Here is a 26,920-nt window from a genome sequence, read left to right as displayed (position 1 = left end):
AAACAACGATACATTTTGTAAATCAAGAGCACACTACAGAGCATCACCAAAAGCATAAGAACACTTGGATTTTTTAATGAAACAATGGAAACCAGCTGTGGTACTTCCCTAATGCTAAGTCCTTGATCTGTGGCTCTGTTTTTGTTTTTAGATGTCATTTGCTTTAGAAATTACCCATTCACATTTAGTCAGCTTTTTCTATGGTACTGAGGTGATGATTAATTTTATGTGCCAACTTGGCTAGACTATGGTGCTCAGTTGTTCGGTCACACAACTGTCTAGATGCTGCTGTGATGGTATTTTTAGATGTGATTAACATTTAAGTCAGCACACTTTTGAGTCAAGCAGATTGCCCTCCATAGTGTGGGTGGGCCTCATCCAATCAAAGCCTTTGCCTTAAGAGCAAAGACTTAGAGTTTCCAAAAAAGGAATTCTGCCTCAACACTGTAACACAGAAACCCTGCCTGAGTTTCCGGCCTGCCAATCTTGGACTCAAGGCAGCAACATCAACTCGTACCTGAATTTCCAACCTCCCAGCTTGCTCTACAGATTTCAAACTTATCACTCCCTGCGACTGTGGCAGCCAAGTCCTTAAACTGAATCAGTCACTTTCTCTCATGCTCACTCTTGTTCTATCTCTAACCTATGGTTCTGTTTCTCTGGAGAACCGTAATAGAGCAGATACTGCCAATACGCTTCTGTCCAGTCTTGTTTCCTGGCTCAGGTCCTGGTCCTCTTCTATCTCCGACTGTGTAACAGTCATTTTCACTTGGAGCTCCTACCGTCATGTCAAGTGAGGTTTGTCGAGACTAAAACTTTTTTTTTTTAATTTATTTTTGGCTGCGTTGGGTCTTCATTGCTGCATGCGGGCTTTCTCTAGTTGTGGTGAGCGGGAGTGACTCTTCATTGTGGTGCGTGGGCTTCTCATTGCGGTGGCTTCTTTTGTTGTGGAGCACATGCGCCTAGAGGCGCATGGGCTTCAGTAGTTGTGGCACGCAAGCTCAGTAGTTGTGGCTCGTGGGCTCTAGAGTGCAGGCTCAGTAGTTGTGGTGCATGGGCTTAGTTGCTCCGCAGCATGTGGGATCTTCCCGGACCAGGGCTCGAACCCGTGTTCCCTGCATTGGCAGGCGGATTCTTAACCACTGCGCCACCAGAGAAGTCCCAAGACTAAAACTCGAGTAACTGTTTAGTATTAGCGAGTGTGAATGGTATTTAATAAAGAATAAACATATTTGCTATCAAATTAAGATGAAGGAATATAATCAAGTCCATTGGTTATTACACTAGTTATCAAAGGGCTGAATTTTCCTATTAAAGACAAAGACTGATACATTAGGCTAAAAAAGTAAGCCAAGTTATATGTCATTTCTAATACATACTCATTAATAAAATTTGAAAATAGATGGGTAAAACATACCAGACAAATGCAAACAAGCTTAAAGCAAGAGTGACAATGTTAATATTAAGAAAAGTTAACCACACACTAAACAGAATGTAAAAAGACATAATTTAGGAAGAAGGACTAATCATCGCAAATTCGTTTGCAACAAATAAAACAATTAAAAAATTATAAAGCAAAAATTCTTAAGAATGCAAAAACAGGATAAAAGTACAAGTATAGTGAGTGGTTTTATTATACTTTGTTTAAAACTGAATAGCAGTAGAATAACAAAATAAGGACTGAGAAGCAATGAGTGATAAAAACAACAAACCTAAAAAACAAACAAACAAACAAAACAACAACAAGAAACCTGACATATATATGTGCATGCATGGGCATATATAAAAAACACAAAATAGGTAATTTTCCGTGAATATTTATGGCACACTTACATTGACTGCATATTTGACTTTTCAAAAAAATGTTTTTTTAACAAATCCTTAAACAAATTTAAAGGTAGGAACTTTACAGACTGCATTCTCTGATCACATCCAGTGAAATTATAAATAAATAATGATAACCTCAACTACTTGGAAATGAAATATTCCTGGGCAATCCTTAAATAAAAGAGAAAAATCAAAACTGTAATTTTCACCTTTCTTTAAACAATGAAACAGAAAATATTTCATATAAAACTGTGGGACAGGGAATTCCCTGGTGGTCCAGCGGGTAGGACTCCACACTCTGACTGCCAGGGCCGGGATTCAATTCCTGGTCAGAGAACTAAGATCCTGAAAGCTGCACGGCACAGCCAAAAACAAAAAGAAAAACAAAACCAAAAATACCCCCCTGCGGGACATGGCCCAAGCTGGCATCAGGAAATATTTGCCCTTAAATGCCTTCATTATTAAATAAGGAATACTAAAAATAAGTGAACTCAATACACATTCTAAGACAGTATAAAAGACAATGATAACTTAAAAAACTAGGAAAAGGCGACTAAACTATAATAAAAGCTGAGAGTAACAAGATAGCAAACAATAATATGGAAAAGAAAAATAAATGCAAACTGATTCTTTTTTTTTTTTCCGGTATGTGGGCCTCTCACTGTTGTGGCCCAAACTGATTCTTTGAAATAACAAATAAAGCAGGTAAACCCGAGAGTACACAAATGACATTTGTTCTCTAGAAGCCTGTATGGGCGCTAAGCTGCCTGCTACTTAACCAGAAGTAAAACAGATGTTGTACAGAGCAGCTGGAGAAAGAATCACAGAGATGGGACAAGTACACGGCTGACTTGGAAGAGCGACGGTTCTCACACTTTTAATATTCAGCACTCTTCCGTGTATGAGAATGTTCCGGTCTAACTTAAATGTTTAAAAGCTAAAGGGAAAGAAAGAAGGAACAAAGGAATGGGAAAGGAGGGATAGAGGGAGGCAGAAGGACCCAAAAGATGGAATCCACCCGCAATAATTACAGTGCATACACCCGTTCCTTTCTCAGGTACATCGCTATCTAAAGTATTACACCAACCACCTGCTCTCCCCTCAGCATCTTGGTGCTGTCCGAGTAGAACTGTTGACTGGCCCAGTGGTGGTCTCAGTAAGTACTCATGAAACAAAGTCCTCACACATTCATTAACCCCTAAGTACCTCTTAGGTGCAAGCAGGAGATGGAGCGAAGCCTCTTACTGTCAAAATCAACACCTCGGTTCTAAGATCCATCTGACAGCCCATAACATTAACTCACTCTTCACGATTCACCTTCACACCTGCGCAGGGTCTGAAAACCTCAGATTAGGGCAAGGGAAGGAGAAAGAAAAGGCCAGACACGACAAAGATGCCGAGATGGGAATGCAAAATGAGGCTGGCGCAAAGCAGGGCCCTGCGAGGGCAAATCTGAGAGCCTTTCAAAAGGAAGACACTATAGAATTGTGTCGAAAATTCCACTGAGCTTCAGACCAGATCTTCCCCCCCATATTCCACCTCCAACATCAGATCCCAAGTGTTAACACTGGTGTCCTTTTCTCCCCATTCCTCTTGTGATAGTGGCTGTAAACTTCAATGGCACTCCTCTAGATCTTCAGTGGGTCACACAATATGGATGGATGCAGACAGCTTAGTGACTTGCACAAGGAGATGGCACAGGTGGGAGAAGAGTGGGAACAAGAAACCAGGTTTTGGGGGACCTCCCTGGGTGTTCCTGCCTTTCTGCTACACCGCTGCAGCTCTTCGTACCTTCATCCTTCTCTAATGAGTTGCCAAGTCATTCTCATTTTTTCTTTTCTTTTTTTTAAAAATTTATTTATTTTTGGCTGCGTTGGGTCTTTGTTGCTGCACGTGGACTTTCTCTAGTTGTGGCGAGCGGGGGTTACACTTCGTTGTGGTCCACGGGCTTCTCATTGCGGTGGCTTCTCTCATTGCAGAGCGTGGGCTCTAGGCACAAGGGCTTCAGTAACTGCAGCACACAGGCTCAGAAGTTGTGGCTCTAGAGTGCAGGCTCAGTAGTTGTGGTGCACAGGCTCAGTTGCTCCATGGCATGTGGGATCCTCCCAGACCAGGGCTCAAACCCATGTCCCTTGAACTGGCAGGCAGATTCTTAACCACCACGCCACCAGGGAAGCCCCCATTCTCATTTTTTCATTCGAATATCTGATGTGTCATCATCCTTCTATTCCGGCTGAGCACCATGCCTACTGCCACTACCTTGGACCTTATCACAGCCACCTGGACACTCCATCCGCTTCCAGCCAGCACCCAGGCTTTTCACATGGTCCCTCCTGTGTAGCACTGGAAAGCTAACCTTCAAACTTGGCTTTTATTCCAGTTCCGGGTTCAAGGCTATAGCGGTACCCTGTGTCTGCCATTCTGAGCTTTCTGCCGGACATTCAAGGTCCAGTACAATCTGACTTCCCTTTACTTAACTCCACTGACCTCCCCCGGCTTGTCCAAATGGCACTCCCACCTCACTCAGACTGGCCTACTCATTGACTCACCAGGGAGCCACCTCCATTCTTGTCACATCACTGCCTCTCCTGGCCACTCCCCTCCATCAGAATGTCTCCACACCTTCATCATATCATTCAGACCATAATCTGTCAATAACCTTGCCATAGATATTTGCTGAATACCTACTATATACTGGGCATTGAGGAAATAGATAATTAGGACAGTCTCCTGTCACCAAGACCCTCAATCATTCCATGAGACTCCATTCGACTTCTGATCTCCTGTATGAAATCTTCCCTCTCTGAAATCTCCCACTGCTCTGAATACAAGCTTTCTCATAACATTCCACCACTTTCTAACGTGTCCCATAAAACAAGAGTACCCAACAATAATTCTTCAGCAAATAGGTTTGGGAAACACTACCTATTTCATTCCTCACCCACCCGCTCCCAAATCTCCCACCTGGGATTCACAATGCCTTCTGGCTCATTAAAAGATCTGACCAGCCCTGCAATGTAGAAATTCATTTAACTTTGGTTAACCAAGAATGTCCCCAGATTAGAAACTTTCTCCCCATTCCCGAAACAGCTATTAACAGCCCAGGGATCTAGGATTCTGTAGAACATACTTTTACAAAATGCTGGTCTCGATCATTGCCATTGAGAACGTACACTGTTTCGTGCTGCCCTAATGGCACTGGCCTTGACTTCCCCAGGAGAATGCTCTCCTTGATGAGAAGAGTTTTGACATGCATTCAACACCTGTTACAGTAGAGATATATTATCTCATGTAATCAGCACCCCAACGCTATTATCTCATTTCTATGGTTAAGAAAAAGCCTCAGGGAAATGGTCTGACTGGCCTGCAATCACACGGCTGAGTATCTCAGCATATATCAACTCACTCATACTGGATCCAAAAGTTGGTACTCTTTCCGCTAAAGCGATGTACACTTGGCAGGGCAGGTATTGTGTTTTGTATTTTCTATATACTGCCCAATGCCAAGCTCATAGTGTAGGACCATGATAAGTAACCATTTGACTGAATTAATCCAAGAAAACACTGCAGGGGGAAGGATGAACAATGGCGAAGAAGTGAGCTTGATGAGTGAGGAGAGTTAGGACAATTCAGACGTTTGCAATATAACTTCTGCATCAATGTGTGGACTGCATCCCGCCGGTCTTTTCTGGATTCCTCAGTACCAAAATTTCCATCTAATTCGGTGGCAATTTTCTCTAGGTTTTACTGATGATCACTTTCCAGGTGTCTCCTGCCACGGCGCAGCTCTACTTGGGTTTTTGACTTCCCCCAACTTTCCCACCTACTCCCAGGCACCCTTCAGCAGATTTTCCAGTCGAATCTTATTTTGATTCTTTTTTTTTTTTTTTTTTTGCAGAGCCCTTCTTAATATAGCACTGCTCTCAGAACGTGTTCTCCTGCTCTTCCTCAACACTAATTAAAATGAAAGCTAACGCGGGGGTTGGTGGTACCCAATTAAACATGGATCAAAAGCCATGCGCTATGAATGGTCCCCATTCAGTATTCTTTCTCTCTTTTTCTGTATCCTGTATGAGTAATGTAAACTCGATGTCAAGTTTACAAGTAAAAACTATACCCCCCTGAATTTAGTCTTTTTTTTACTGAGTCCCCACCACACATCGTACTACGTAATATTCCAAATCTGCTGAAATACACCTCCCCCACCCTCTAAGCCACAGTGCAAACTATCAGTCTTCTGGGAAATATCTCCAGGGCAGCTCTTTCATCTGATTCCTTGAGTAGCATCATCTGTTAAGTATCATAATGCTCTTTCTGCTTGTTTTTTTTTACTGTTGTTTTCCATCACATCCAACTTTAGATGACTATTGTTTCCCTTTGACGTATCTAATAGTATTTGAAATTTCTGAGAACAAGAAATTTTTTTATACTGATTCTTTCAGTCCTATCATATTCTTTATTCACAAGCCTGTGGTAGTTCATTAAATACATACTCACACATACACTAATATACATTCTCCAAATACACTGTGTCATCCCGTTATGACATGTGCTCCTTTCCTCTGGAGGCACTGCTCTGGCAATAGAAACATTTTCTCAATTTTTGCCTTTCTCAGATACACACCACGATTGATGCCATTGCTTCTCTTGTGCCAAATTCCTTTTCATCCCCAAACTGATTAAAGGCTGAGCTAATCAGGAGGCTGGTACTTCAGCCATTCTGGGATCACCACTAAATTTCTTACATATTGATGCTGGGCAAACTGCTCTCCCATTCCAATCCTTCCTTATTTCTTCAATGTTTTGGAGTATCTTTGGATTCTGTCACTGATCAGAAGGATGGGATAATCTGGAGGGTAAGAGCAAGGCTCCCAAACCCAGGTAATAAGACTAAGTCCTGGTGCTGCTACCTACCTGCTGTGTCACTTTGGGCAAGATCTAACTGCTCTGTGCCATTCTGTTAAGTAAAGTTCATAATAAATAGTGTCTACCCCACTGGGTTTGGGGGAGGATGGACTATACTTATATGTGTAAAGAGCAACAGTGTCACAGTTTTGGCGGCTGCCGATAATATGTAGTCCTTGTAGGTCTTCTCCACTTTTCCACCACGATAAATAACAGCTGAGAAAACAGTGCTAAAGAAAACCTGAACGTTGAACTAAGATTCTCTATGTGCACGGCAGTCTGTGTAAGGGTGCTTCTTCCCTCTTCCTGTTGTGACTTGGTATTATTATTTACTCTGCATACACTGTATTAGATTTCTTAACTGCCAAGAAGCTGTTTCCTTTTCCCTTAAGATTTAGGCAAGAAATTGGTCTGTAAACCCCAATTCAGTCATTAGTTTAAACAGCTAAATATGTTATTCTACCGTCATCTTCCACTTTGGATTAGGGTAAAGTAATAGCTCTAAAGAGGAAATTCTTAGCTGGGGGTCTATCTCCTTTACTATAACTTATAAGCTTTTCAGTTGTTTATTTATTTATTTACAAAATATGTATAATTGTATAAAACCTATCCCCCTACAATGTTAGCCTTTTACCAGATCCCAAGCCCTCCACTACATCTATGGTCTTAGTGTATCTTTAGTTCCCATTAGCCTTCCTTTCCAGGCTTTGCCGATACATTGATCCATGAATATCAGTGCATATTTGCGAATTTTGAACACTTCACATATCTGGGTTGATCAGGGTTAAGACAAACGGGATAGACAAAAATGTGATTAATTTGGAGCTTTTCATACATGACAGAGGGACTACATCTATCCCCAAGGTATAAACTGAGTCTGAAATCCATGGCATGAGGCGTGATCCACTGTGACGGAAGTTCTGCTGTCACACAATTAAATCCATCAAAAATAAGTCTAAAGATGTCATTACATGGGGATTAAGAGAGACAAACCATTATGGATAAAAAAAGCTACGAGGATATACTGTACAACACAGGGAATATAATATTTTATAATAACTATAAATGGAGTATAGCCTTTAAAAATTGTGACTCACTATCTTGTACACCTGTAACATATAATACTGTACATCGGGACTTCCCTGGCAGTCCAGTGGTTAGGACTCCATGCTTCCACTGCAGGGGGCACAGGTTGGATCCCTGGGTTAGGGAACTAAGATTCCGAAAGCCATGCAGTGCGGCCAAAAATATATATATAGGGGACTTCCCTGGTGGCGCAGTGGTTAAGAATCCACCTGCCAATGCAGGGGACACGGGTTCAATCCCTGGTGTGGGAAGATCCCACATGCCGCGGAGCAACTGGGCCCGTGCGCCACAACTACTGAGCCTGCACTCTAGAGCCCACGTGCCACAACTACTGAAGCCCACGCGCCTAGAGCCTGTGCTCCGCAACAAGAGAAGCCACCACAATGAGAAGCCCATGCACTGCAATGAAGAGTTAGCCCCCACTGGCTGCAACTAGAGAAAGCCCGTGTGCAGCAACGAAGACCCAATGCAGCCAAAAATAAATAAATTAAATAAATAAGTGTATTTAAAAAAACCCAAAAAACAAATATATATATATATATAGTACATCAACTATACTTGAATGAAAAAGGTGCCATTACATGCAGATGTAAATCTATGTTAATATATTTATATTACATATAAATGTGATTGATGCTAGCGTACAGATAGGCATCAAGTGTTATGTACAACAAAGTAGATAAAACCATTCATTACATTTGGGAAAGCTAATATGAGGAAATGGGGGTGTGGGAGGATTTCTTTCTTAAACTAAACTCCACAGCCCAAATCTGCATAAAGCAAATATCCTTGTAGGTGCCAGAACCAAGATGCTGTGGTGAAGGGAAGCGACAGATGCCGCTTCTGGGCCAACATATCTAAGAGTCTGTGCGGAACCACTGGCTCTCTCTTTCCCTGTCACGGTGACTTGGAATCCATGTGTTAAGATGGCATCACCACACCATGGATATAGCCTGAATCACAAAGTCACTGCAAGGACAGCTTCTCTGGAGAGGTGTGCAAATAACTGACTTTGTGTGCATGAGAAATAAAACGTCCTTGTGTCATACAACAAAAAACCTACCGGGTTTACTTGTTATGCAGCATAATCAAGACCATCCTGATTAACACGTCAGTTGTAAGGTATACCTCTCCTCTTGGCTTCTTTCTCTTTATAACTCCCATTTGAATGGGGCCAGCCAGCTACCGAAAGCTAGCATGCAAGGGAGAGAAGTCAGCAGAGGTAACCTGCACCATCGTCTGTGATTTGTGACATCAAACGCCTTCCCCACAATAATATGTTACTTGCTTTGCCCTAAAATCGTGTTACCCTCATTCTTCGTCTGGGAGGCACACAGCACAGCCCTTGAAATCACAGGCTCTCTGCGACTGGCAGTATTTTGATCTGGTAACACTGCCTCCTCTCATCTATGAACTTGGCTTTTCATCCAGAAAGCTTCCTCTACTGAAGGTAAGGTCAAGATCATATAAATTGTTGGTAGAACACTTTCCTTTTTAAAAACTATTTCACTTTCTACATTCTGTGTATACTTCACAGAAACATTCCATAGATCCTTATAATTTCCTTGTTTTTTGCAAGACGGAGGTTTTTTGGGGTTTTTTTTTACCCCCTCTTTCTTTCCATTGTTGATACTCTTGATTGTTCTCAGTGAGTTACTAAGGAACAGGAGTAAGAATGCCTTCATTCTACCACCTGGAAATGGTGCTCACTTCTTTTTTTTTTTTTCCTGCGGTACACGGGCTTCTCACCGTTGTGGCCTCTCCCATTGTGGAGCACAGGCTCTGGACGCGCAGGCTCAGCCACCATGGCTCACGGGCCCAGACGCTCTGTGGCATGTGAGATCCTCCCGGACCGGGGCACGAACCCGTGTCCCCTGCATCGGCAGGCGGACTCTCAACCACTGCGCCACCAGGGAAGCCCCAACAGTGCTCATTTCTTAATACCTGCTCTTCTGATTCAAATGCAGTTAAGACTTCTCTTGTCTTCTGTCTTTAACTGTGTGATTTTCATGATTCTTGACAAAATCAGTTATATACCATCCGAAAAGGAGATGTCAGTCAAAGGAATGGATGTTTATTTTTTAACTGATGTAGAGTTGATTTACAATATTGTGTTAGTATCCGGTGTACAGCAAAGTGATTCAGTTATATATATATGTTTTTTCAGATTCTTTTCCATTATAGGTTATTACAAGATATTGAATATAGTTCCCTGTGCTATACAGTAAATCCTTGTTGCTTATCTATTTTACGTACAGTAGCTTGTATCTGTTAATCCCATACTCCTAACTTATCCCTCCTCTCCTCCCTTTCTCCTCTGGTAAACAAAAGTTTGTTTTCTACGTCTGTAAGTCTGTTTCTGTTTTGTATATAGATTTATTTGTATTATTTTTTAGATTCCACATATAAGTGATATCACATGATATTTGCCTTTCTCCCTCTGACTTACTTCACTTAGTATGATAATCTCTAGGTCCATCCATATTGCTGCAGATGGCATTATTTCATTCTTCTTTATGGCTGAGTAATATTCCATTGCATATATATACCACATCTTAAACCAACTGACTGTTGATGGCCACTCTGGTTGTTTCCATGCCTTAGCTATTGTAAATAGTGCTGCTATGAACATTGGGGTGCATTTATCTTTTCACATTAGAGTTTTTGTCTTTTCCTATGTATGCCCAGGAGTGGGATTGCTAGATCATATGGTAGCTCTATTTTCAGTTTTTTAAGGAAACTCCATACTGTCTTCCATACTGGAGGAAGGGATAATGTTGAGCTTGAACTTGAAACTCTAGTTCCAAGTTCCATAGTACAGCTTTTCACTAATGGATAAAGTTCTTCAGAGGCTGTTTAAAAGACTAGCATGAACTAGAACTTGAGATGGTTCTGACTAAACAGACTGATAGATATCTTCCTTCTCTTCACTTCCACAGTTGGCAGCATAATTACATGCAGGCTCCAGATATGCTGGACTACATACAGTAGACAGCGGAAGTGGTGCCCAACTCGCCAGGCACTGAGAAAACAGCTCTAGTGTCATTTCCACATGGACACACAAGAGAGACTCTAGGGAGACCTGAGGGGCCCTCAGAGACAGCAACAGGTCGGACAAAATGCCTCCTGGACTTATGGACCCCATTTCAGATACTGTCATTGTTCATGTGCTTATCTCCTTATTTTAACCCTCCACAATGTTCACGTTAAAGGAAAATAACCTTTATAGCTCTCTCACTCTTTGTACTAAATGGAAGAACACATTAGACTTTTAAGTTAAAATGTACAGTGGTCCCTGGGAGCCACGGGGGATTGGATCCAGTACCCACTTCGGATAACAAAATCCAAAGATGCTCAAGTCCCTTTCACAAAATGACATAGTGTTAGCATATAACCTATGTACCTCCTCCCATATACTATGAATCATCTAGGTCACATAATACCTAATACAATAGAATGTTATATAAATAGTTCTAAGTATAATGCAAAGGCTATAGAAGTAGTTGCCAGAGCTCAGCAAATTCAAGTTTTGCTTTTTGGAACTTTCTGGAATTTTTCTTTCCCAATATTTTCTATCTGTGGTTGGTTGAATCCAAGGATGTGCAACCCGCAGATACGGAGGTCCGACTGTGTTCCTCTTTCCTCCAAAGATTTGACCACGTTAGATACAAGAATACACATAAACTAATACTCTGTAGAATACTAGATACCTAGTTAGTTAAATAGAAATTCTGTGTGTAACTAGGAATAAGGACTGAATCAGGACTGAAAAATTATTGAGACTAGGAGTGGACAGCTGGCTTCTGTAGGAGAGAGGCCAGTTGGACATCTGTTTCTTCACTAGAAAAGACATGAAAGAAGAGCACTTCCAAACTGTAGAGTGACACAGTGACGATGACCGAGAGAGATGGCTGAACTACAGACCTTTCTGAACTCAGAGCTATTTCAAAAAAGTAACTTTCTGTCAAGGCAAAATATATACTGGAATCTATTTTCTATGGTTATCTCATATGCTCGGGAATTGAATAAGATTTCTCTTTTTAAAGAAATGGCAATGGAATGAATGTCTCTATTGCCTGACCCACTGTGAGCTACATAATTTGTTATCAAAACTTTATAAAAATGAAAGGCGGAGGAAGCAAACACCAAGGTCAAAAACAAATGGAGAGACCACAGACTTGCGAAATTCAGACCCTGGCTGACCTGCTGGTTTCTTGACTTGAGGGAAATTGTTTAGCCTTCCTTAGCTTCTTAGCCTCAGTCCCTTCTGACTGACCAAACTGTCATCAATCTCTTTACCCCTGGATTCCCCACCGCTATCTGGACCAAACAAATGGTACCTGTCACATTCTAATTGTATTAGAAATATTCACTCATTCATTTATTCATTCAACAAAAATTAATCATGCCTAATTTCGGTTGTGTGCTCCCATAAATGCTGACTTTACAAAGGCGATTCAGACAAAGTTCTTGCTCCAAAAGCATATTTTAGATGAGAGAAGAAACATAAGTAAAAGCACAATAAAGGCACGATTAGATGCTACAATACAGGTACTGCAAGATGCTATGACCAGCTCAGCAGGTGTGACATTTAGGCTGGATCTGGAAAGATTAGTCTCTGCATGTGAATGCCTCATTTCTTTTACTGACTTGAAGGCAGGGGCCATGTCTCTTTGTCTGTATTTCTCACAGTGCGTTTTCCATGGTAGGTGCCAAATAAATATATATGGGATGAATAAGTGAAAGAAATCCAAACTGGAAGCTTTTAATGAAGGAAAAATACAAGCGAATTTCAGAACTATAACAAAATTGTGCTCTGATAATGGTAAAAATTAACTCCTTCAGGTACCCAAATATGTGTTGATAAAAAAGTGAAATGACTTTAAACACTAATTTGAAAATAAGAGCCTCCGAGGCTCTCCTTTTGGACATCACAAATCAGAATACTGTCATGCTAAGAGCTGCCACTGAAACAGGAAGAGAATCCATCATTCTCTTTCTCAATACTCTGTGATATAGGTATTATCTTCCCTTGACAAATGAGGTAACTGAAACAGAAAGATTAAGTCATTAGCTCCAAATCATGCAACGAGCATATGGTGGAGACTGGATTCCAACCCAGTCCTGCCTGACCCCAGAGCCAAGCCTTTCCGCTGCCAGATGATGCAGCTTCACAGCCTGCCTGCCTCACAGGAGTCTGCTGGGGAGTCAATAAAGATCCCGTCTACTATTATGCAGATAAGCCCTATTCCGCAATACTGTCACCTGCATTTTTTAAAGATAGTAGAAGAGAGTAAAGGAAACCTTTGTGCTTTTCAATAATTTAGACAGAAGAAAATTCTTGACTGACTTATTTTCAAAGTCTCCAGTATAAGTTTTCAACCAGGAATCTTCCAAGTGTTTGAATTCATATTTCAAAACATAAGGCGTGCTCTGATTCTCCTGATGTTTGATACCAAGGAATTAGAACCTGGATTCCCTCAGCACCAAGATATTTCATGTATAGTAACTGGATACAGCATTTTTGTCACGTTATCCTTGACTTCTCTCACTGGCGCTCTTCTCACTAAGGCCACTTTTCTGGGAAGCAACCAAGAAAACAGCCACCAGAAGAGTCTGCGGTGTTTAGAAACTCCCTATCTGGAAAGTGCATCAGACCTGTGATATGTGCATTCCTCCTTACGGCGGGTCACGTGATCTTCCTGTAAAGGAAGCCTGGAGTCATCCATTGTCAGAAGGTCAGGGAGGAGCAAAGCGTGTTGTGGAGAAGAGGACAGGAAAGATGAAATGGGCGGTAGGAGAAAAAGAATGAAAAAGACAGAAGGTGAAGTGCTGTCTATAGGAATTTCCTAAGTCCTCACCTAAGCTTATCTCTCATGTTTACAGTGCTGATTAAGGTTCCTTTGCAACACAGCAGCAGAAGGAAAAACGTACACACAGATCCACGCATCACAACCTTTCCCCTTTTGGATAGTCAGCTTGAAATACACAAGAATTCATCTCAAATTACCCAACGAAGGGGCAGCTGACCAGCCGTGGCCAGACTACATTATGGCGGAGATGCAAGTGACAGGAGATTGGAGCTTGAGGCCACTCAGCCACATTCATTACTCTCTGTCTTTTGACACCATCGCCCTTTACAACCTTCTGGTTATTTTTAGGCTCCCCATATAATAACTTTATCCAAAGCCATCATCATCATGGTAGTAGCAACAATTATGACATCACAAATAATAACAGTTACAGCAATTGAAAAATTTTTTAAATGGAAAAGTTAACATTTTTGACAGACTAATTTCTATATTTCTCTGCAAAATAATACATTTTAACTTCAAAAATATACATTTGCCTTCCTCACTCAACACAAATCAACTCTCTAGCCTCCTTCACCCAGATCGCTGTCCCTATAGCCTCTTTCTCTCTCTATCTTTCTCTCTCTCTCTCTCTCTCTCTCACACACACACACACACACACACACCATGTCCCTTACACCTCATACACAGACCATACTATCTACTCTATACGCAATGATTTTCAACTAATAGAACAGTGGAATAAACAAGGATTTAGATTTAACTGGATTCAAATTCCAACTTTTCTTTACCAAATTGTATAATCGTAACTGTCCTGAGTTTCCTCGATCTGAAGAGCACTGGATAAAGTATGATGCCTCATATATTATGACACAGAGAGAGGCACAAACTCCATTAATTAAATGGATCGTGTCCAACTATCAATAGAAAATAGAGGTATTTTTGTTATATGTCAACTATATCTCAATCAAACTGGGATGGGGAGATAAATTTAAAAAATAAATAAATAGAAATAAAAGAAAATAGGGGTATTTTCTATATATGCTTGAAGTGAAGATGGCCATCCTTTTCTTATTTACTGAAGAATTAATCTGCTCATCTCTACTACATCAACCCGGATTCTTCTTTTGTTTCTCTTCTTCTGGGCCTACTGCCTCTTGGGAATGTGAACTTTTCAACATACAGTTCATGAGGCATATGTCACATTTTTAGGCACTCTGATGAAGATTTCATAGAAGAGAAGCTTCCATTTAAAGGGGCACAGGAGATTGCGGATAAAGTATAGATTTAAATTACTCAGGCTGGTGCCAATCTCCGTTTCCACGGACGATCAAAAGGCGAGTTAGACATCGCTTTTGTAACTAACTGGCGAGAGAGCAGACTTAAGACACAGAGCTTGTCTCTCTACCTGTCTCTCTACTAATTTCGATTAGTGTCAAAATCAATAACAGCCTGCCCTTGTCCCGACCAGTCCTATGGCTAAGTGTGCTCTGCTTCCGTTACCATGGTCTCCATCCGCAGATGGAGACGCCTATCTGTGAGGGGTACAGAGGAGGGTGGCCCCCCCATCTCCTGTAACCCCAAACCCACGCTGTCTGCTAACAAGTAACTATACACACAGCCAAGAAACAAAAGCATCCCGAGCCACAGTCGGGTGGTGGTATCTGTATGGTTGTCAAGATAACCTGAGAAAACAGGTAGCTGATGACAGCAGAAAGCCAAGCGCGCAAAAGGAAAACATCTCCGATTAGAAAAGAGAAAAGAGCAGAAAACAAAACCCCAATGTCAGCTTTTTAAGGAAAAGGGGTTCATCACAAGTCTACCCCTTTGCATGCTCTGTTTTAGCCTGAAAAATCTATGTACGTACGTATGCATGTATTCATTCATTCACTGTGCCCAGCACTCAGTGCTATCGGGGTTCACATTAGTTGGTCCCGTGCTTTACTCAGTCAAGTGATACCCGTGCGTTGCCTGCACTTTACATGTATTTGTGGCTGAAGGTGGGATGCTCTTTTAGGGGAACTGCATATTCTCCGGGTCTCTCTTCTCTCACCTCCGGTTCTCTGACTGTTGCTGATAAAAAGGGCTAAGCCGTCAGGTCAAACCAATCTGCCTCCTTCCCATAACCCCCCAAAGAGATCTGGGACAACGCAACAGTGGGCACAACCCACTCAACTATTTGTTTCCCCTTTAAACTGAAGGTCTTTACTTTCCCTCATGTTCATTGAAGAATGAGCTTTGCACGGGGAGGGGGAATCGGATGAAGGTGGTCAAAAGGTACACACTTCCAGTCATAAAATAAATAAGTACTCGGGATGTAAAGTAAACATGATAAATGTAATAATACTGTCGTAGGTTATATATGAAAGCTGTTTAGAGAGTAACCCTAAGAGCTCTCATCACAAGGAAGAAAATTGTTTTTCTATTTCTTTCATTTTGTATCTAAATGAGATGATAGATGTTCACTCAATTTTCTGTGATAATCATTTCGTGATGAATGTAAGTCAAATCATTATGCTGTATACTTGAAATGTACAGTGCCACAGACCAATTATATCTCAATAAAAGTGGAAGAAGAAGAAGAAACAAACAAAAAAAAGAATGAGCTCCGCAGAGTGAAACGGCAGCATATATCTGTACCTGGTCTCTCAGCCTCTCTTGGTGGCCCATGATGGCTGTGGCATGATGGGGGTATTTCTGCTTCAGATGTTCTAGGAAAGCTTCTCTCTTACGATCCATCTCTGATGTTTGCATTCCCAGTATTTCTTTGGAACTTCGAGGTCCACCTAGAGTGTGTCTCCTTGGGATGTTTCGGGAAGATTTGGAAGCTGAAACGCGACTGTTTCCATTAGAAAGGCGTTCCTTGGTTCTGCGACATTCTGCATCTTCTAAGGATGCTACCTGCAAATTGCTCTTTCCTTGCTCTGAAAAACAAAAAAGATACAGCTCACAATTAATGATTTCACACTAGAAATCTCATCTACAGGGCACCAAGAGCATTTGGAGCAGCTGTTAAAACATGAATGCAACTTAGCACATTTGTGCGTGTGTGTGTGTGTGTGTGTGTGTGTGTGTGTGGCAAGAAGGGGAGCAAATCAACAATCGAAGAAATATGCAAAACTGTACTTTAGAAATCAAGATGTTGCAGCAAAAACTCTACCATTTCTGACTCCTTCCCTGAGGTTATTCAAAACAAGAACCCCTGGTCGGACTAGTTTGCAGGCAATTTGGGTTACCCTTCACCTTCATCTGTAATTACAGAAAAGTTAACTTCCGTGATTCTGATTATTTCTTTATTTTTAAACACAGTTTCATCCTGGTAACAGGATTTTGTATATTTTTATAATCTGAAGGTGGTTTCTGAAACATCTGTTTTATCTCCAAGACCAAAAATAGCCGTTATAATCATGGACACGTGAACCACTTGAAAATTCAATTTCTCCCTGTTATCACAAACCAAGCAAGCCGAAGAATATTATTACAGGTAATAATCGAGGGGATGTAAAGGCTTAGACATGTTTTACTTGAAACAGACTTTATCTGAAATACTCAATGAAAAGGGAAGAGAGGTGGTGCATTTTGAAGGTCCTGACCCAGACACCTGGCCTCTGAGCTGGCCAGGTAGGAACAAGTGATTCCTACTTAGAACTGAGCAACTGAGGCTGGCAACGACCACGCATAGCGAATCCCCACTCATTCTCAATGGGTGGCAAATGGAGTGTCAGGTTTGACTATTCCAGTTAACTGAGAAAGAGGAGTTACTTCCTTTTTTTTTTAAATGAATTTATTTACTTTTTATTTATTTATTTTTGGCTGCGTTGGGTCTTCGTTGCTGCATGCGGGCTTTCTGTAGTTGCGGCGAGTGGGGGCTACTCTTCGTTGCAGTGCGCAGGCTTTTCATTGCGGTGGCTTCTCTTGTTGCGGAGCACAGGCTCTAGGCATGTGGGCTTCAGTAGTTGTGGCACACAGGCTCAGTAGCTGTGGCTCACAGGCTCTAGAGCACAGGCTCAGTAGTTGTGGCGCACAGGCCTAGTTGCTCCACGGCATGTGGGATCTTCCTGGACCAGGGCTCGAACCCATGTTCCCTACAATGGCAGGCGGATTCTTAACCACTGCGCCACCAGGGAAGTCCCAGGAGTTACTTCTTAAAAAAAAAACACCAAAACAAAACAGAACAAAAAACAGAATAGGAAGAGAAAGTAATAAGCATTCTGAAGTACTTGAGAAGCTTGCAAGTTCTCTTCATGGAGAGCAGCTCATATACAGTAACGCAGACGCAGGCAGAGTAAGGTATCCTCGTCCACTGCATTCCCTGGAAAAGCACAGGGCTGGGTCTCAGGAGTCCTGCCTTTAATCCTAGACTCAGGACAAACGATGGGACCCCTCTCAGCCTCACTGTCTTCATTAATAAAATAAGCATGGTTGAACTGCTATTAGATATGCAAATTTAAATCTTTTAAATACTCTCTATTTGTTAATTTTTTAATTATTTTTTGGCTGTGCTGCGCCACGCAGCATGTGGGATCCCAGGTCCCCGACCAGGGACTGAACTCGCGCCCCCTGCCTTTGAAGCACGGGGTCTTAACCACTGGACTGCCAAGGAAGTCCCATTTTTTTAATTTTTAAAAATTTTTTATTATAAATATACTCTAAATTTTTTTAAAAAAATAAGTTTCCAATTTAAGAGTGTATTTGCCAATTATCTTAAAAAATTAAGTACAGAAAATACACCCAATATTTAAGAGTTTTAGGATAGAGTCTCAGAGAACTAAATCTTGACACCAGTGATATAAACCAACACGTGTCCAGAGTTTACACGTAAACTAGCTCCTCCAGAGGCAATGACACCAATACAGTTTCCCTCTTCTTTACCTAGAAATGCTCGTGTCTAGAACTGTAGGTACAACAGCCTTGCTTAGGCACAGAAAATACTGTAATCTCTGGCTCTTTGTCCTGCTCCAGTTTTTCACCCCTAGGTGTGTGTTCTGGGAATAATTCTTCTCGTTTACCCTTCACTTCTCATTACATGGCTAATTACAGCTTCTCCATCAGATACTGATGAGGAAAGGGAAGGAAAAAAAAAGAGCCCAATTAGTTCATTCTCCTTTTCATTAGTTTCAGCAGTACGTGTAGAAGGGGGAGAAGACAGAACTATTGGATTAAAAGACATTGAAAAAAACAAATAAATAAAAAGGCTCTGGGACTCAGTATGAAACCAGGGAGGCTCAAATCACTCCTGAAATAATGGAATTGAAATCTGGAAGCATTGGTGGAAATGGTTCCCTTTTTCTTCAAATGATGAGAAGAAGAGTCTTCCACTGAAAATCACCTTGAACATGGGAGCACCTCATGTTACGCAATTATTGAGTGAAGTATTTTTTCAACAGGGAAGGGGATGGCGGTAGGAATCACACAGAAGCCCTGAGCACTAGGCCCTGCTCCACTGCCAACTCTACATGTGGTTTTAGCCAAGCCGTCTGGTGTCTGTCTGTCTTGATGTCCTACCTACAAAATGGAGAGTGCGATAACATTACCTGTGCTATCGATACTGCAGGATCAATAAGAAAATTGTGAGAAGGGAACGCGACTGTGTATTATGAGCTTTCATGCACGTGTTTCTTTGGAATTTCCCTCAGCACCCAGCCCGTGCTAATCATTAGTAAGCATCCAATAAAGACCTTTGGGTTGGAAAAAAAAAAAGATATTGGGAGATTAACTATAATTCCATTCACTTAGTTTACCTTCTCATTATATGGGCTCACGCGATGGCTACCTTATTTGTGGTTTCTTCTCTAACGACACGGAGGTAATAGGATCTATGGGATAAAGCCAGGTACAGAAAATGCCGTATCTCAGGTTGGTAAATATGTGGGCAATCTGAAGAGGTTCAGCCTTATCTTCTTGAGTGAGTGTGTGCATGTGAGTTTTGTATTAGCCAAATTTGTTATATATGTGATATAACACAGCTGACTTCCAAGTGGATTTTTACGATTACTTTTTTTTCTTTTTTTTTGACCATACCGCACGGCTTGTGGGATCTTAGTTCCCCAACCAGGGATTGAACCTGTGCCCCCTGCATTGGAAGCACGGAGTCCTAACCACTGGACCGCCAGGAAATGCCCTTGATTACTTCTGACATCATGAAAATAATATATTTGAAAAGTCATCCAGGATAGCTAGATTAATTAGCAGGATGGAATCGCTGGGAAGGTGATTTCTTCACCTGGACATAACACAAGCATCCACATACACCCATAAGGATAAACACTCCTGTTCTTCAACTACCAACAAGGGCAGAAAGTTCCATTCGGCCTTGCTTTGCCACACAGACTCACAAGAACCATTCTGTTTCATCTCAGGATCCTCAGAAGGGGTCGAAACCGCCAGAACAGCAATCCCTTGGAGACTGAAAAGAGTTTTGCACGTTCTTTGAGATAAATTGGGAAAGGAGCGGGGAGGGGCAGAGCTGGGAGTTCAGAGTCCATCTGTCAACATCCACTTTTGAGCAGCCCCCAACTCTGCGACCCTCCGAGCCCCACCCTTCCTAACACTGCCCACTAAGAAGGTCACGTCAATCTTAGGTTACTTCTCCATTTTTTCTGTCCTGTGGATTCTTCTAAAATGTCTCCAGGTGCTTACGGAGGTTTAAGGCGAGGTGGAGGGCAGCAGCGAACGGCACCAGTGCACTGCCCCTGGCAGACACCTAACTGCCCTGGGCGCCCACTCCCTCCCCGGCCTCACCTGCCTGCCCCTCACTCAGCTCTGGGCCCCATCTGCTCACGGGTCCCCACCAGGCCCCTGCTCCACTTTCACGGCACCCATAACAACCCAACGCTGTTCCCACACGAAGCCTCCCGGTCACTGGAGCCTCTCCCACCATGAGACTCAGTTCTTGGAAGCCACCGACTCCCGTGCCCGAGGGAGAGGAGACTGCTCTCCCATTCCGGTCATCTGGGGAGAATGGGATCTTTCAGCCGAGGAGGAAACAAACAAAGGGGAGCAGCAGAGGACGCGTAGTCACAATTCCACAGCGCGGAGTCAGAGATCTCAAGTCCCACCAATTCCTCACCATCCACATGGACATGCTGTCCCAGGCGTGCAAACAGAAACACAGTGCTAACCCTTGCCTGGAGGGCACTTTGGTGCTAACATTTAAGTCTGGGTGTGTCGAGCTGTTTGCTATTCTGGGAATCGGGGTCAAACAAATAATGAAGCTGGAGCCTGGAGACAAGGCTTCCAGTTTTCCCTCCCTACCCCTCCCCAGCCCAGAGCCATCCCTCCGGCAGCTTGTTTCCAGCTGGGAGCTTCCAGGGGAGAATGGCCCCTCCAACCCTTCCCAAGCAGGAGTGGGTGGGGATCAAGAGAGCAGAAGTGCCAGGGAGAGACTCTTCTGAGTTTCAAAGGGTCTCCTGGCTGGGATGGACGCTTCTGGAAAGGAAAAGTAGAAAGTGGGGACATGGGGAGGGGCAGGTATGTACCAGGTATGCCGGGGAGGCAGAGGATTATGGAAGATGGGTCATCCAAAGGTAGACACCCACACAGCAAATCATCCTGCAGGCGCGAGGCTGCGGGAGCTGCCGAGACTGGCTTCTTGGCCCCCTCTCGGGTTGCCTGGGCTGGGTCGGCTGACCTGCAGAACGGGATCCGGACCTGGCATCATTTAGGCATCCCACGCCTGCCTGCTACCCGAGAGCCAGGAACAGGGCTGATGGCTTTTCTGACATTGTATTCCTGGGTCAGATTAGGCAGGCCCTGGCCTCCTAGGGAAGGAGTCCCCCACTGCTTCCTAGTGGCTGCTGGTCAGCTCTCTCTAAGGTGTCGCTTTTTCAATTGTGCCGGGATGCTCTCTTGCATCGGAACATCGCGGGGAGTTGCAGCTTTGACTCGCTGTACAATCTACCTGGATCTACCACGGCAGCAGCCACATTTTGTCTGTCTGTGTATTCAAACCATAACATCCTCCTGTGCACACAAAAGACAAGTGCATTTTCCAGTCCCCTTCATCTAGCTGGGGTCTTGTTCTAATTCCGGGCAATGCCATGTGGGCAGAAGTGATGTGGGCCACCTGTAGTCCTGGCCCCTGACCTCCTGAATAATCTTCCGTGCCCTTCCTCTTTCCCCTTTGGCCGGTTAAATGCAAAAGCTCCAGCAGAAGCCTCCCAGAGCCTGGGGAATGGCGTCATAACTAGACAGAAGGAACCTAGGCCCCGGGGTGGTCTGGAGGTAAACCACCCAGCAGTTCCACTCGGCCAAGAATGTCCACATTCCAGTGCGTTCAAAAGAATGAACCTTGATTATGCTAAGCCACAGACATTACGGCGATCAGGTTATCTGACTCCTACGTATCTATCACACATTCTGTTGGGGGCCCACAGGGTTCCTCAGTTTGCCAGCCCTCTTGTTAATATCATAAAGATCACCACCAGAGACAAACGGGCACAGAAATTACAGCTGAAACCAGATCATTATGTACAATGCTCTAAAAACCTTACAAAATTTAAAAAAAGAGGTTTCTGGAAGAGATTTTAGACAAAATAGCAACAGCCCCTCCCCTACCCAGGAGAGCATTGTTGTCTCAAAGGTTGGTTTGCTGATTAATTGATTGATTCATTTTTTTGCAAATATTTATTGAGTGACTGCTCCAAACACTGAAAGGAGTTAGGAAGTGTAGTGGAATGGCGATCTAGATAGACTTAATTCCCTTCCCTCAAAGAGGATCCACATTATAATTAGGGGGACAGACAACGAACAGATAATGTGCATATAAATGTCACATAGTGATAAGTGCTCTGAAGAGTAAAGCAGGATAAGAGACAGAAACCGATGGGGCAATTTTAGAGGAGACCGGAGCAGAGACCAAAATGTCTGGGACTCCCCAAGCTTGCATTCTGTGGGGCTGCCAATACTATTCTTTTTTCCAGCTTCATTTAGATATAATTGACATATAACCTTGTCTGAGTTTGAGGTGTACAATGTATTGAATTGATACACTTATATATTGTGAAATGATTACCACCACAGTAAATACTAGTATCTTAAGACACGGGAGAATCAGGGGTGGCAGAGGTAAGCAGGTGGCTGACTGCACTTCACTTGCACAGGGGTTTCAAGACCTTTGGGGCCAGAGCAAAAGCAGTCGCCTCAGGGCTGCTGTGGGTGGACAGGCATCCCCAGGAACCCCCAGGACCCCTCTGAGGAGTCCAGGGCCTTCAAAAGAAGCGTGATATGGTTAGATTCAAATTCAACCGCTAATTACTAAGCACCTCTGTGCACTTGTGAGTACCCTTTCACACTGTTATTACTCACTAGCTGACGATTTAGCCCTGGGAGCCTCATTTATAAGAGCTATTCTCGAGGTGACCATATGCGCCCAGTTTGCCAAACAGTTCTGGGTTACAACTGTCGTCCCAGCGAAATTATTTATAGCATTCCCCCCTTTCACTCTCAAAACTGTCTCGGTTTGAACAAGTTACATGATCACCCAAGGGATCCTTATCTATTGTAGATTGATAAACTCAAAGCCCTGGGGTGGTATAATTAGCCTTCTGTTCAGCGCAAATTTCTTGATCGCTGTCTCATGCCTGGTGCTCAGTTAGGTGCTGGGGATGTGAAGACAAAGAAGGTATGTTCTCTGCCCCCGAACACCACACTGCCACCGGCATTACAATGCCAAATGCGATCGAGTGTGCAAGGATAGGAGTGGGCGTGTGGCATCTCGGGTGATGCCTGTATCAGAGGCCTGGCCTCCCTGCGTGGGCCTCTCGCGCATCAAAGAACTGGAGAGGAGGCCACACTCCTTCACAGCACCATTTTCACCCAGGACTCAACCGGATCTTAGAAATCTAACTGGGATTCTTAGCTCCCTTTCACAGTCTCTCCAGCCTCCCCTTCCAGCCTCCCTGACCTCTAAATGCTGGTGTGCCCCGGGGCGCATCTCTGGGACCTTTTCTTCTGCACATGGACCCAATCCTAGCCCATCGTTCACAATCCCCGGTCCCCCTCTCCTCAATTCCAGCCATGAATATCCAAATCGCAATCAACATCATCTCCACTTGGACGCCTGATAAGCCTCTCGATCCCACCATATCCAAAAGATTTTCTGCTCTCCACCCACTTCCAAGCCATTAAACACCCTCTCAGCTACTCCTCTCAAACACTTTCCCATTCAGGTAAATGGCAACTCCCCAAAGGCGCAGACCAAAATTTTTGAACTCATCTCTGACTCCTCTGTCTCTCGTACACCCCCATATCCAATACCTTGGCAAATCTGGCTTCATCCTCAATACTCTACTACCCTACCCGCTGGCCCAAGCGAGGGCCTGGTTTACTGTGGAAGCCTCCCAACTGGGCTCCCTGCCCTCCCCCACTCCCACTGGGGTGATTCTCAGTACAGCACCCAGGATCCACCCTTTATGAGACCACTCAGACCTGCCAGCAGCTCCCACCTCCCTTGAAACAGATGCCCAAGTCCTTACTACACTCTCACAGGCCCTACCCGATATGGCCTAGAATTATCTCTTAACCTCTTTTCTTCCCGTCCTTTCCCCACTCTGTTCTTTGAAAATGCTCTTCCTTCTTTCGGATGTTTGTTCAAATATCACAGCAGTGACGTTCTCCCTAATGACCTTACTACGGGTTCACCCCCTGCCCCCTCCCCACACTCAATCCTCCCTTTCCCTGCCTTATTTTTCCCCACGGCCTTATTTCCACCTAACAGAGTTACTAGCTAAAATAAAAGATGCCCAGTTAAATTTGAATTTCAGATAAATAACGAATAATTTTTAGCATAAGTATGTCCTGAATATTGCATGGGATATACTTATACTAAAAAATTATTTGCCGTTTATCTGAAATTCAAATTTAACTAAGCATTCTGTATTTTTCTTTGCCAAATCTGGTAACCCTGCCACCTAATATGCCATCTCTTTTCCTTATTTGTTCATTGTCTAGCTCCACCACTCCCCTTCCCCCCAAACTTGGCCCTCAGAATAAAAATTCAATGAAGGCAAGTGTTTTTAGTCTATTTTGGTCATTGCTGGATCCCCAGCAGCTAAAACAGTAACTCCCAAGTAACAGATGCTCAATATTCGTTGAATGAATGAAGAAAGAAAGTGATCACACTCAGTCTGACGGTCTCCAGCCTGTGAAGTATCTTCGAATTGCTACGGTTGTTTGAAAGTCGTTTCTTAAATCGGTCCCACTCTTGTTGCCCCTCTAGATTCTGAGTATTTTTATTTCAACAGAAGCCCAGAGGTTGAATTCCTGCTGGAGGATCCTGTCTATCAACATGGGGAGAGAAAGGGAGGCGAGGGAGCCCCACTGAGGAGAGCGTGGTGCTTTGGAAGCACAAACACAGCTGGCTAGTTGATGGCTATGCGACTGGGATTCTCCAGGATTTACTGGTCTTAAGGTTTCCTGCATTTCACTGGTGGGTGGGTGGGAGTGTGTGTGCGTCTATCTCTTCTAATTGCATTTTCTTCTATCTGGCTTAGTTTTGCATTTTCGGTGCGGATGAGTCATTCGTTACTTCCCTTTTGCCTTTTTAAAAAACACACACCTTTCCCCCTGTGCAGTTGCTTCTCCCACGCACATCACAGCAGCCCGGCAAACACCGTTACTAACTGGCCCCCGGATGAACCTGGGATAGGCTGGGGGCTGGGGGCTTCTCGATTGTTTGGTGTCTGAACATGCTGCCTGTATGATACTGCAGGGTAGGCTCTGGAATCACAGACGTCAGACACTGCACAGCAAAGGAGTCCTTTCTCCACTGCAACCCAACCCCACTGCAAAATTTCTTTGGAACAACATAGGCTTCTGGAAATTCCCTACAGAAAAGACAAGTCTATTATAAACACAAAGGGAAACTGCTCGGAGAAAATTATCTAACAGCTCCCAACTTTTGAATGAAAGCATACAGAAAATTCACCGAGTTTTCCATCTCTCCCCCACTTGGACAAGTGCTCCCCTGCTGTTCCGATCTGGAAAAGAAAACAGCCCAAACTCTGCGATTTAACTCTCAAATACGACAAAACTTGCATCCAACGTGCCTTTGCCTCATGGAATCCCCCAACCAATGAATGGAAGTGTTGCCGTCCCAGAAAGAGCTTTCCAGAAAGAGCTCCTCTCTCCCACGGCTGGAGCCGTGAGTATGAAAAGCTGCTTTTAGCGATATATTTGTCATTGCCTAGAGATCTAGCACGTACTGACGGCTTACGGGGCTACAAACGTGACATCACCCCGCCACTTCTTTTACTAACTAAGCAAATCCTTCCAGAGATAAAGTCCAGCTCACAGCTCTCCACTCAGTTTGGGAAACGCACCACCCCAAGAAATACGCCTTTTCTGTGCCAGGCGCCCGGTCTGCAGTTCTAAAAAGCAGCCTCCAGCGGCGAGGGACACGCGGAACCGTAACTCCATCTTTGAATGAGCCTGTTACTTACCCTGCATCTGTCTGCTGTCTGCTGAGTAAGGAAGGCACGGCTCACATTTCTGGCTTTCATTTTCTTCCATTGTCCCTGCCTACGGCCCAGGCCCTTCGCTGGTCTTTAAACTTCAGAGCGCAGTTCTGAAAAAGCTCCCAGAAAGCGCCTGGAAGGGGGCCCGGGGGTGGGGAGGAGGGAACGGTGCGAAACCCCACCCCAAACTACTCTCCACTCCGGTACAAAGTCTCTCTCGCCGGGGAAAACTGCATTCCAGCGCCGGGCCTCCCGCGTCCCCCCGCGCGCGCGTCCCCGCGTCCGTCCGTCTGTCCGCCCGCCCGCGGGCCGGGCCCCCGAGGAACGCGGGCTGTGCCCAGGCCAGCCCCGCGCCGCGCGCTCCCGTAGGCCCCAACAGGTGATGCGCTCTCCTGCCCGGGACCCGCACGGCCTGTGGCCCCTGCCACCAACTGCGGCGACTCCGCAGCCTAGGAAGGAAAACATTTCCCAGGATCGCCGGCAGGAGCCTTTGCTGGAAGCCGCTTCTCCCGTCCCTTTAATCTCAGACACAGAATCAGCCTTCCCAATAGGCTGATATCCAGAGAAATAAACAGCCGACTGCGGAACGTCCCAAATTTCAGTGAAATCCCATTTTAAAAGGACAGTGAGAAAGACAGGGTATATGCTGAAGGTTCTTGAGTAAACACTCCGGCACCAACTGTTTAGAACTTGATTAACAGACACAAAGAGGCAGCTGACTTTTCACGCAATCAACTTCAATCTCTTCAGCTGGACTTACAAAGTCTGTACTCCTTTCCCTACACTTTCTCGACTCTTCTTCCTCTCCCCAACATACACACACACACACACACA

At 43.9% G+C, this 26,920-nt stretch overlaps 1 protein-coding gene across 6 annotated transcripts in view; it reads right to left on the bottom strand.

Moving 5' to 3' along the window:
* The window catches only part of KIAA1217 (KIAA1217 ortholog), a 327,363-nt gene extending 300,842 nt beyond the window's left edge, over positions 1–26,521 (bottom strand). For 2 of the 6 annotated variants that reach the window (XM_019933399.3, XM_019933402.3), the window contains exons 1-2: positions 26,072–26,517; positions 16,272–16,555 (exon numbers count right to left, since the gene is read on the bottom strand). In XM_019933399.3, the coding sequence (XP_019788958.1) occupies positions 16,272–16,555; positions 26,072–26,141 (354 nt within the window). In that variant the 5' untranslated portion in view covers positions 26,142–26,517. Of the gene's footprint in view, positions 1–16,271; positions 16,556–26,071 lie in introns of all 6 variants that reach the window. The other 4 variants (XM_019933420.3, XM_073801649.1, XM_019933421.3 and 1 more) reach the window with 4 other exon arrangements.
* Positions 26,522–26,920: the final 399 nt, after the last annotated feature.

The sequence above is a fragment of the Tursiops truncatus genome, chromosome 2 (assembly GCF_011762595.2).
Source record: "Tursiops truncatus isolate mTurTru1 chromosome 2, mTurTru1.mat.Y, whole genome shotgun sequence".
Lineage (NCBI taxonomy): Eukaryota > Metazoa > Chordata > Mammalia > Artiodactyla > Delphinidae > Tursiops > Tursiops truncatus.
Note: the sequence above shows the minus strand (reverse complement) of the source record. Positions and strands in the feature narration are given on the sequence as shown.